The 11,511-nt window shown below is 39.9% G+C and overlaps 1 protein-coding gene across 1 annotated transcript; it reads right to left on the bottom strand.

Moving 5' to 3' along the window:
• Positions 1–53: 53 nt before the first annotated feature.
• Positions 54–10,818, bottom strand: LOC101468791 (phosphatidylinositol transfer protein alpha isoform). Its single transcript, XM_004574547.4, has 12 exons — positions 10,640–10,818; positions 8,251–8,281; positions 5,298–5,443; positions 4,851–4,942; positions 4,648–4,655; positions 4,462–4,536; positions 3,605–3,688; positions 1,963–2,040; positions 1,736–1,846; positions 1,503–1,625; positions 914–965; positions 54–821 (listed from the first exon to the last, which is right to left on the bottom strand). Exons 1-11 carry the CDS (start codon positions 10,654–10,656, stop codon positions 918–920), a joined length of 813 nt encoding a protein of 270 aa, XP_004574604.1. The 5' UTR covers positions 10,657–10,818; the 3' UTR covers positions 54–821; positions 914–917.
• Positions 10,819–11,511: the final 693 nt, after the last annotated feature.

Genomic DNA, 11,511 nt, shown 5'->3' with positions numbered 1-11,511 from the left:
CACTGAGACACTTACAGCAGAGATACAAATACATATGTACAAATGCAATGAACAATGTTATAACTCATATTTATATCCAGGTTATTTCATTTCATTCAGTACATGGAAGACTTAGACATCTGAACAATCATCAAGACAGAAGTGGCTGTAGTGTCAATTATTTTGAAATCTGCTTAGAGTTCAGGGTCTTCTTGCACATTATCAGCAACACATCTTCAACACATATCAACAAATCATCAACCCAATGAAATACAACGCCCCCCCAAATATCTATCTGATTACAAGAAATAATTTGAGGCAGAGGAAGGTGGAGGATTATCCAGTCTGAGCCCTTTATGAAATCAAGAAATTTGGAGATTTTGAAAGCATTTATGTCCACTTATAGTTAAGACACAACAAGACAATTTATAGATAAGAAAAATATAAAATCTTATTAACACTGGAGATTTTGCAGTTGCAGGTCCGTAAACAATAAGTCACTGAGACGAGGAGAAGGGGGAGAGAAAAAAAAATTACAGTAATGTGGAATGTTGTTTCAGAGATAACCTGCACTGTCCCCCCCCCCAGTGGTTTAAGATATAACGACCAAAAGCATAAATAAGAATTCTCCCTCAACCTGCAACCCACTTCTTTAAAAGCACTAAAAGCTGCTGTACTTGTATTTCAGCATAATACATAAATATACACAACAGCTTCACAACAATGAGATCTTATTAAGACAAGATTTTTATTGGGACGTAAATGCTTTTCTTGTTTATAGCAGTCCAGTTTCAGCGGCGCCAGTCAGGGAGTGGAGTCAAGTCTTCCAGTATCAAAATGAGCTGAAGAGGAGAAGAGAACAAACACAATTGAAGAGTGATTGAACATTTATGTTCAGATTGAAAATTCTTCAGAGCACCAGTTAAATACTCACTGAGCTAGTCTTCAGCAGCCGTACTGCCTTTAACTGGATCTTTGACCCTCATCTGTGACATGGAGACACGTTATTTAGAAGGGTAGAAAACCAGATTAGTGCACTAAAGAAAGTGATGTGAAATACTGCTCAGCTCCCAGTTCTTGTTTTAGAAAGATCCTTCTTCACATTGACCCAAAATACTTTGATCTTATTACAGGCAAACACATAAACAGTGTTTGGGGCCGTTTCTGCTTTTATAACAACTGTTTTCAAGCAGAAACAAAGGGAGCAGCACCATTGCAGCACATTGGAGCAGTGAGATCAAACTTTAAATTTTTCACTGCATATTGCAACTCACTGTTACGAGTCACCAAGAACTGATAACATGAGAAGTTGAACTGTTAATTTCATCAGATCATTGATTTTACTGACAAAGACAACACAAACATGCTGCTGTAACACACCACAGTGAGCTCTGTTTTCATGAACTAAAATTCAGATATTAAAACTGCCTTTTTTTCTACATAAGAGATCTCAATAAATGTGAAGGGCAACAAAGAAATACTGCTCCACCCTCCAGCAGGTCTAATATACAGTCCTCAGTCACCTCATCAAGCTCCTTCTGCGTTTCCTCCTCCATACGTCGTATGTCATCCATCGTCAGATCAATCCATTTGTCTAACCAGCAGAACACCTGTCTGTGGAATTTGGTGAACAAACGCTTCTCTTGCTGAACAGAGGGGACGTGTGAAAGACAGTCAGGACACACTGGAATTTATTGTTTTTTGTGCAGAAATATGTGCATTAGGTTATATTTATTCTGCACTTTTTATTTCATACCTTCTGAATGAAGTTTTCTACTTTGTTCTGCAGTCCAAACCACTTAAAGTTAACAGTGACTAGCTTGTAGGCACACATGTGTGGACAGTCACTTTTGTTTGGTAGCTCCTTCTGAAAACACACAGAGGTACACACAACATAAATACACAAAGTCTCCAGACCTGTAAACACAGTCAATTCAGAGCTTTAATGAAGTGAGCCACAGTGAAGAGAAGGAGGGAGCGTACCTTCCAGTCAGGTCCCAGAGGCCCTCTGCCCGTCTTCTCCGACCTAACCTTGGCTGGATCCTCATCTTCTTTGTAATCCTAAAAATGAATACAAGCAATACAATGTAGCTTGTAACAGGCCACATTCATCATTTATAATATTAACACTAGAACCAAGGGGGTCATTTCAACACTTGCCATTATAAAATCCAGTAACTCTTAAATTAAACCGCCCATCATCTCATATTTCCTGACTTTCCTTAAACATTAGCTCATTTGTTAAATACTGCATTTTGGAGTATGTGGGATCAAAAGGACAAGAAAAAAACAAAACAAAAACCCCACACACACACACACACACCACTTGTAGCTTCCGGCCAGTATCAGCAACTCCAACCTGACCGAGTCCTTTTATCTTTTTCTTTGTTGTTATTGTGTTTCTTGCTGCTGTTACAACCAAATGTCCCCTTGTGGGACAATTAAAGGATTATTCTATTCTATTCTAGAACCACCGACATCATTTTGACCCCAAAGAAATGAATTGAATGTGTTACTGCAAAACACCAGGGTTTTTTTTAAGCAACACTATTGTTTACACACATTCTGACATGAAGGCTAATATCGCATGAGCCAGAGCTAGCTAGAGCTGATTGATAAATAAATATATAGAGGACTGTAGCTAGAAAAAAGATTAGTAATGACTGGCGGGGTGGTGAGTGTAACTGAACATGTGGACAACCGTGCTGGTTGTTGGCTGTTCTTAGCAGCGGGGGACCTGTAGCTAAACTGAGCTACAGAGTGTAGAGAATTCATCCAAAAGAATGAAGAGAAAAGAGCACAGCAGCCACACAGGTTTCAGCCCTGGCCGCAGAGCTGAGTAGGTGAAGTTGCAGATGACGCGGAGCAGTGTGGATGCAGCACGTTTGGTGATCGTGGGCAGATGTGGATAAGGTGAGTAATTTAGACCATTTTATTTGTACATTTTTTTCCTTTATGCATTTCTTACATTTTGGAGACCACTATTAGGAGAGTTTTAAAATGTAGACAATCACCTGTTCATGTTTCACAGTGAGCTGTTTTTTTTGTTTGTTTGGTTTTCTTAAACAGTCTCTCTTTTAGCGCAAATACCACATTACTAAAAATTTATTTTTTAATGAAATAATCTAGAAAATTGATAAAACACCCCAAAAATCATCTTAAATACCAGTTTTGTCAAATCTTACTTAAAATGTGATGAAAAACTAACAAATTAACTAACATTAAATGTCCTATGCTGGGAGTTCTGGTTTTATGTGTATGGCACAACAGCACGAATGTTTATTCTTTACCTTTAAGACATATAAACAATATACAAACCTAAGAGTGACTAAAATATGACTCCCAGGATATATTATTTCGATTTATTTACTGACTTTTTTCCCCCTTCAATGAAGACATTAAAATGTACTTGCAAGTGCAGGAGTAAGACAAATGGCTGACCCATTTTTTACAAGTGACCTTCAGCACAAATCAAGTTCAGCATCTCTCATAAAGCGTAACAAACAGTAAACTGATGTACTCAATGTTTAAGAAAACAGGTGTGCTAACTCAACCATCACAGGTTCAAAATAAATAAAATGATCACACCTAAAGACGGTTTGTTTGTTTTTTTCAAATCACATACCTTTGAATCTATTTGTCTTTTGTCAGCAATGTCAATGTAAACAACTTCAACATCCTTCCATGTGTCTGGATCTAGTCCATGCACCTGCAGACAAGGAAAAAAATATATATATATATATCTTCATATTTGGTTGGTTGCCTGACAGGGAACAGGTCAGACTTAAAATGAAAAGCTGCATAATAATGACCTATTGGTTAATGACAAACATAACTGCTGCCCCTTAATTCAAAGATATAAAACTGCAGCAGTGCTTTAGCTGTCTTTTCCATAAATATGAAGATTGATGAGTAATCAATATGCAGGTATGACACAATCAAGATAAAGTTACACATGCATATGCACAAAACCTTGTGTTTACTTTGACCCTTGCATACTAGTAAACGGTAGTTGTTGCTGCTGCAACATAATAGCTGCATCAGGGCATCAGTGAGCTCCTGGTGGTGCGTGGCTATATTTTGAGGTGTTGGACAGATGCATAATACGCCAAAGGTTGTGCCTTCTTGTCACGTTCTGTTGCACCACAGCAGTGTTATAATGAGATGATCAAGTCTTTGAGCAGTGTATACTTTCAATTTAAGATATGCTGCCCTGCTCCACATCTGTGTGCAGATGTCCTTGGACACCATCTGCTGACACACCGGGAGCATGCTCAGAAGTCCTTACAGTCACACAGATTGGGTCCTCCTACGATTTCAATTATTAACTTTAACTTCTGGTGCGATTTTAAATCCAGGAATTTCACAATGTGCATTGCAATATTTTGAACTTGAATACCTCATTTATCAAGATCCAATGTCATTTTGAAAACATATGGTAGATCAAGTCAAACTAAGTGGTCAAGTACTGTGTGCACTTACATTCTCCTGATCCCCCATATCAGGCTTGTGCCACGTCTCGATCTTGATCATGAAATTGTCTTTCATGTATTCATTCTGTAAGAATGAGTGAGACACGATCAGGTTAACTAACACTAAGGGCAATGCAGTTCCTGTGAAGTTTAAATTGAACTTTTATCCGAACCATCAAAAGAAAATAATACATACTGTGAGGACTGCAGCAGAAACAAAGTGGACCAAGTTGGGAAGATAATGCAGAGAGGGAAAGATTTCAGATAAGTCAGATTTTAAACTTCAGTTTTTTGTGTAATTTCACACAAACGCATTTCTGGTGTCTCGCCTCACACATGTGAGGTGAGACATTGTAAGCGTGAGTGTGTGTGTGTGTGTGTGTATGTATTAGGACTCACTGGTTCGACAGTATGGATATGCATTCCAGGCCTTCTCGTGAACAGTCAGAGAACCTTTTGGAGCAATTTTAGCGATGAAACCTGACACTTTACTGCAGAGAGAAACAGGCAAATGTTAATGTAGCCACATAAAACTGTAATATAATAAGACACAGATTATCATCAAGCAGTTTCTTTACATCCCACTCTGCTTTCTGGAAAAACATTTTTATTACAGAGCAACAGAGATGGGAATCATTCTCATCTCTGTTAAGCTGAGCAAAAAGCAGGTGAGGTCAAAGTTGTGGTCTCCACAGGGCCAAGTTTTTCCAGTGCTCTCTGCAAAATGATTTCATTTGCAATTAGGGGAAATAGTAAGAATAATCAGTGTTTTTACAACTTTTTGTGTAGTATTTCAACCGCTTTCAATATACTACAGCGTGTTTGAAGCTGAGCTGCGCTGCTTACGTCTGCAGGTGGTAGATCTTGTGGGTGTACTGTCCCTTCTCTCCATCTTTTTCATAGGGCTCGTTCTTCAGCACCTCCACACCGTCCCCTCCACCCGTCTCATTCTTACTGGCCTCTGCTACTGTGTAGAGCTGACCCACTTGGTACTGGAAGGACAAAAGTAGAAAGGAGGATTGAAACTACAATTAACTATGTGAAAGATCATCATTTGTGATAAAATCTGTCTCTATTGACCAAGAGTTTCCAAGTGTGCAGACAGCACGTCATGTCAAGAGTGATGGTGACGAGCATTGCCTGAGGTTCTGAGGGAGAACATCCATCAGACAGGATAAACTGTGCTTTGTGCTAGTGTGCCAGCGCTGGCACATTCAGAAGCTTTTGGCTATATAAACACATCTTCACTCACCACCTACACTGTCTGCTTCCCTGTAACTCACTTTCCAAAGATGAAAATCAAGCTGAGACACTGTAGGAGATACAGTGTAAGGGTCTCTCTGCTGAGAGACCCAAACATTCCAGTGGTGAATGAAACGATGTTATATGGGAGATCAGCCAAACGTAAATCCAGGCAAGGTTTATGATTTTTAGTTCAATGCGTCAAAAGAAAAACAGACAGGAGAGCATTTAAAAGGCAGGTTAAAAAACCTCTCTTTAAAAAGCCTGTCATGACCTGAGTTAACCATTTATGTAAAATGAGCCCGAGTTAACCATTTTCCAATATGTCCCTACACACAGACTTCAGCAGTGTAAAGCATTTCCATGACTTGTTCTTCCCCGCATCTTCCCTCCCCTAACGTTTCCTGAGTCAGGCAAAAGTGTGTGACTCACTTCACTGGTGGTGTCAGCCACACACCGTACACACACGTCACCCAGAGCTGTAAAACCTGGTTCCAGAGGAACCAGACAAACAAATGACTGCTATTTTTTTATGATTGGCTCTTCTTACTCTTTGTGGATTTCGGTTAAAGTTGCCACGTGTACTGCCTCCTGTAGTTTAGCTGGACAAGTACAATCTAGCCCTGCCATCCACTCCTTAAACCAAAGAAGTTGGTGACCCATTTTTCTTGCTGTGGATGCTCAGTTTTGATGCCGTGAATAGAAACTCAGGAATGTGGTTTGCCATGTGTAACCAGTGTGCCTCGTCATTGCCGCTGATGTCTTACAGTCTTTCAGAAGCAGTCAGGGGGCAGGAACCATGTGTAGGTGCAGACAACAATCACTACTGGAAAACATGTTTGGGCAAAGAGCTCAAACTGTTAGTCAGGGGAAAAAGTGAACCTGCCAGCTTGCATCATACGATCTCCAAACAAAAACAAGATGCAGAATGTGACTGAACGGTTTACTGGTTTAATGAGAGCAGGAATAACTGGATTAAAGTCTTACTCGGCATTCATTTAAGAGGACAACTGTTAGAATGACTCAAATGGTTGCTCGTTGAAACACCTTAACATACCACACCTTCAGAATTTGCTATGCTGTGCTTTGACATTTAAGTTTTGTAATAGGATTAGAAATTCAAATGAAAAAAAGAATTGAATAAGCAATTTCATGTTTTATAAGAATCTGATTGTAAACGTATTTTTCAGTCTTTCTGAAAGTATATTCCAGAGTTTCCATTTTCTTTTTAGGACCACATTAAGCATCCTCATCACAAGTATGTCGCTATTGCTCAAAGCGATTCAGGATTGCATCAAAAAATATCAGCAAACTGAACGGGTCTGTGGCTATGAGACCAAACACAAGTCCTACTCCAGGTTCAGCACATCAGTGCAGAGCTGTTCTGTTGTGTTGCCACACCAACAGTCTTCACTCACACCCCTCACAACTTGCAAATCTGCTTCCCTGAGACTCGGAGTAGACACAGTGGAGGAGATTGGGTTTTTGTTTTATATCCCTGAATGTTACAATCACACCTTGCACTGTGGAGTGAAACGACACGCCACTGGTCTTTCAGCTTTTTAAAAAAAAAAAAAAAAAAAAAAAAAAAAGGGAAATAGAGATTACCAATCACAAATTGTCAAACTATACCTGCCAGCATTTCAACTCAATATAATTAATTACCGTTTATGTTTATATTAAACATAGACAACAAAAAAGAGGAAATATTAATTAGTATTCCCACTGCACAACTGTAGTTTCTAACCTGTAACCCACCCAACATTACTTCTAAACACTACAGCTGTCTCACATTGACTGCACAAATAAATGAACTACACAAAATAGAGCAGCCCCCTCCCCATACAGTCACACACAGTCACACCTCAACCAAGGCAATTGAGGATTAAACCTGCAAACTTTCACACTGAATCGGATCACCGAGCAAGCCGGTTGCATAGCTGTGATTATGTTGCTTAGTGAAATACTGGCTTCTGCTCTCTGTAAAGCAAAAGAAAAACTGTTGTATGGAACGTGAGGATTAAGAGGTAGAATGAGCCAGGGAAATAAAGGTTTCATAACGTGAAAATCTGTAAGGTAAATGTCTAAAGTTACAGAAGCTGCTCTCTTGAAGGTTTGGGGCCATCCGCTGCTAAGGCAAATTAAACACAGCTTAATGAATCCTGGACCTGGCATGTAGTACAGACCAACTACAAGAGCACAATATGCTAGTGAAACCGCTTAGATTTAATAAAGTCCATGCATTACTAAATAAAATTTGCTGATCAACAGGCTTGAAATTTGTAAAAGTACTTTATCTGGGAAAAATGAAGACTAGGTACTGTCACAGCAATGACAACCGTCACTAGAGAAAAGAGACAGTAGTGAATCGGTGAAGGGCATAAAACAGTTTCACAGAGCTGTCAAATGTTGCTTAAAATAGCCATTTCAAAAAGAAAGAAATAATGCACTAACTGTGTGAATCAATGACAAGGGTATAAGGAGCCAGCAAGTGGAAGATGCCGATGGTTACAGTGTCCATCACTGATGGTATTAAAGTAAATGAGTAAGTCCTTACCTCCTCCACTGAAACAGGCAGAACAACTCGGCTGTAAGAGAAAGAACACATCGCAGTCAGAAACCTCTGCCCAAATCTGCAAATCATTTTACATCTAACACCAGCTGCCCATTCACATGATGCCAGCTTATTGATGAACTGATCAAAAACTGCTTCCAGACTAGGTGGCAACATCCACGGCTGAATATTGAGGCAGGAAGAGGACCAAAAGTTCCTCTAATAAATGCAGATTCCACAAACTTCCATGTAAAGTTGCAGAGATGAAATCAGCGCATTTACCAACTGCTAGAAGAAGCAGCTTTAGCCTCAATGCTCATCTGCTCTTCATAACACTTTACCACTTGAATTTGGTTAAGATGGGAATTAGTGTCACTTTGGCAGATCCGCCAACAACAGCAGCTCTGGCAGGTCACTGCACCCAGGCCTCGCCTCAGTGCGTTTGTGGTCAGGATATCTTCTGAGAACGGACTGGACCTCTTGACCGTGTTTCTGATGCTTTTTGGAGCACATAATGACCTGATAAATACTATTACTCTGGTTTGCTTCAGTATTTTTAATAGTCTGGTACTGCACTAATTAGTGAATATTGGTGTCTGCATTTTGCACAGATTCCAGAGACTGGATATAAAAGATGGAAATTACCATTGGGACGTCCCCTTTGGTTTCTATACCAATTGTTCTTGCTTTGCCTGCAGCCACTGTCAGCAAGTGGCCAGCATTAGAGGCTTTAGTGATGAGCTACTTGTTAACGATAGCATGTATCCACAAACAGGCTGTCAGTTAAACATTTTAATAATCAATACAAATTATGTGCATTTATCTTGTTGGATGCATTTTAGTTTTTGTTGTATTATTATCTAAATTACTTTAATTCAACAGCAACCAGGACAATATTTAATTATTGTAATTATTTTTTAATTTACATTTGCTCTGTCCTGTATTCAGTAAGTGAAAATAAAATAAACAAAAAATAATAATTTTACATTTGCTGAGTTTGCCCTAAAATAGAGGTTTTAATAAATAAATTCATAGAAGTTACCTTCTACCACAATATTTGGTGAACTCTCCTATAGAATCAGTGTTAGATTCTTCAAGTGCCACACCTCTGATGTCATCATGTTGGCTACACCCATCTTTTCTATACAGTCTTTGTCCACCAATTTGGGGTTTTTTTGTTGTTGTTTTTTTGGGTGGTGTTGGCTATTTCTACACCTTTAGGAGCGGCTTACTGGAATACTTGTGGCACGTTCCTTTAACTGGGAGCTACGGAACTGATATAATTTCCAGAGTACCCAGAACCTGGAGGCGCAGCCATAAAGATAGCAAATATCACATACAATGCTCCCTCTTCCAGAGGCTCCAGCTTGTTCAGACCCTGCACAACAACATCATGATTTATAGGAATGAATCATTATCACTAGGAAGTAACACGGCAGTCAGTTCTCTGCAACCACAGGAACCTAGAAATGAGGAAGCGGAAATTATGAAGCTTTAATCAAGACCGCTGCAGAACCCCACAAACAATGCAGACGCTTTTAGAGGAAACTCTACGTGTGTGCGCATGTGCTCTGCGTGCGTAGCCTCCTCTCCTATGTCATAACACAATCCCCACCTGCTTTAGCCTGAGTATTTGCAGGCATGAAGGTGACAGAACATGAGGTTACGTTTCTGTGACCATAAACTGAAAGAAAAAGCAGCACTGGGCAATCCTCTTTAACGCCTGAGCCTCTTATTGTACTTTGCACTGTGGTCAAATGACAGCCATGTCAGAGGTGTCAGCCAGCCATGATTGGCACATGACACTATCGCGGTAAAAGCACCCGGCAGCTGATTCTTCCCATTTGAGGCACATGTGATAAACTGGCATTATGAGCTCCTGATCTTGTTAAACGTTCTCAAACTCCTCCCCAATTCTTATGGTTTTCCTGACAAGTTCGAGGCTAAGCAAGTATGAATTACTATATTTTACATTTACAACATCTCGTTGAAATGTTACACTTCGGTTTATATTACATACTGTAATAAACTCTAAGTCAAAGAAAGTTAAACTTTTCGAGTTTTCTCGCAGTACTCCTTCCTACTAATCTGAAGTGTGATGTCAGCAGTGGATTTACCTCTGCTGACAGCGCCTAGCCTAACCTAAAGTTTGACGGTGTCCGGAGTTCTGCCGTTTGAAACTTTACACCCTGTGACTAAATCATTTCCTGAGTGGTCCTTTATTTCTGTCATCCTGCTAACGACTCAGTAACACTTTAAACTGCTAAAAGCTCAGCTGACTTCAAAGAGCAAACAAATACATTCATCCTGCTGTAATGGTCCATATTTCAACACAAACGCGTCCCGGCTCGCTCCTTTGTCGGGTGGAAGGCGACAAAGTTCAGATACTCACAACTCTTTAATCAGCATGTCGGTCGTGTCCGTACAAAATGCTGCATACGAGATAGAAAACTTCTTCTCTAACTGTGACAGGAGCACTTCATTCACTGCCTGCCGCTGGGGTTCACTCCGGGAAACTCCGGCTTTCCTTCCTGTGTGTGAGCGAAGGGGCGCGGCGGGAAGGAAGGAGGCGGCACACACCTTTAGCTCAGGTGCCTCCGTGTGACGTTCACGTGCAGTCGTGAAACCTTCGACCAGTCTTTAAGTGAACGTTTAAGTTGCCTTTTCTTGTTATCACTTTCCTTTAAATATCTTCTCACAGTGTCATTAATTTAGTTTATTCTCGCAGCCAACACACCGCATCGTTTATAGCCTGAGCTAACCCGCAATGACCCTAGTTGGGGCCTTTAAAACACACATTAAACACACATTAAAACACAAAAATCAAACACAACAAAAACAGAGACTGCAGTATAATATAACATCATAGCAAAACAGCAGCTTATTCATGTCTGTATGACTGGTTCATTTTTAATAAGTGTTTCAGTTTAATGTTAAAAATGCTCAACTCTTGAAGGCAAAGAACAGAAATGAAAATTTCCATTGAGGCGCCTTTCAATTTCCAGTGGATGCTCCACACTATACTGAACACAGAGCTCTCCAAGGAACCACAAGGTCACTGAGCATTATGTAAACAGAGATTAGATTAGTGAATGTGACAAAACTGTCAACATCTAACACGTTTACTTTCTTACGCACTTTGCAGCGGTGCACGCTTATAGGTTGAATGTCTGTTGTTGTAACTATTCTGCTACTGTCAATGCTTCTGTTCCAGTATCAAAACCAGTCAAATAATAATTTGTAAAATAATGGGGTAGGTATCAG

Source organism: Maylandia zebra, linkage group LG14, assembly GCF_041146795.1.
Source record: "Maylandia zebra isolate NMK-2024a linkage group LG14, Mzebra_GT3a, whole genome shotgun sequence".
Taxonomy (NCBI): domain Eukaryota; kingdom Metazoa; phylum Chordata; class Actinopteri; order Cichliformes; family Cichlidae; genus Maylandia; species Maylandia zebra.
This window is presented reverse-complemented; position numbering and strand designations above follow the sequence as displayed.

Coding starts and splice junctions, on each gene's coding strand:
- LOC101468791 (XM_004574547.4), bottom strand. Junction 3,689..4,461: donor ATATGGGGGATCAGGAGAAT/GTAAGTGCACAC, acceptor CCTTGTCTGCAG/GTGCATGGACTAGATCCAGA. Junction 2,041..3,604: donor AAAGACAAATAGATTCAAAG/GTATGTGATTTG, acceptor ATTCATTTTTAG/GATTACAAAGAAGATGAGGA.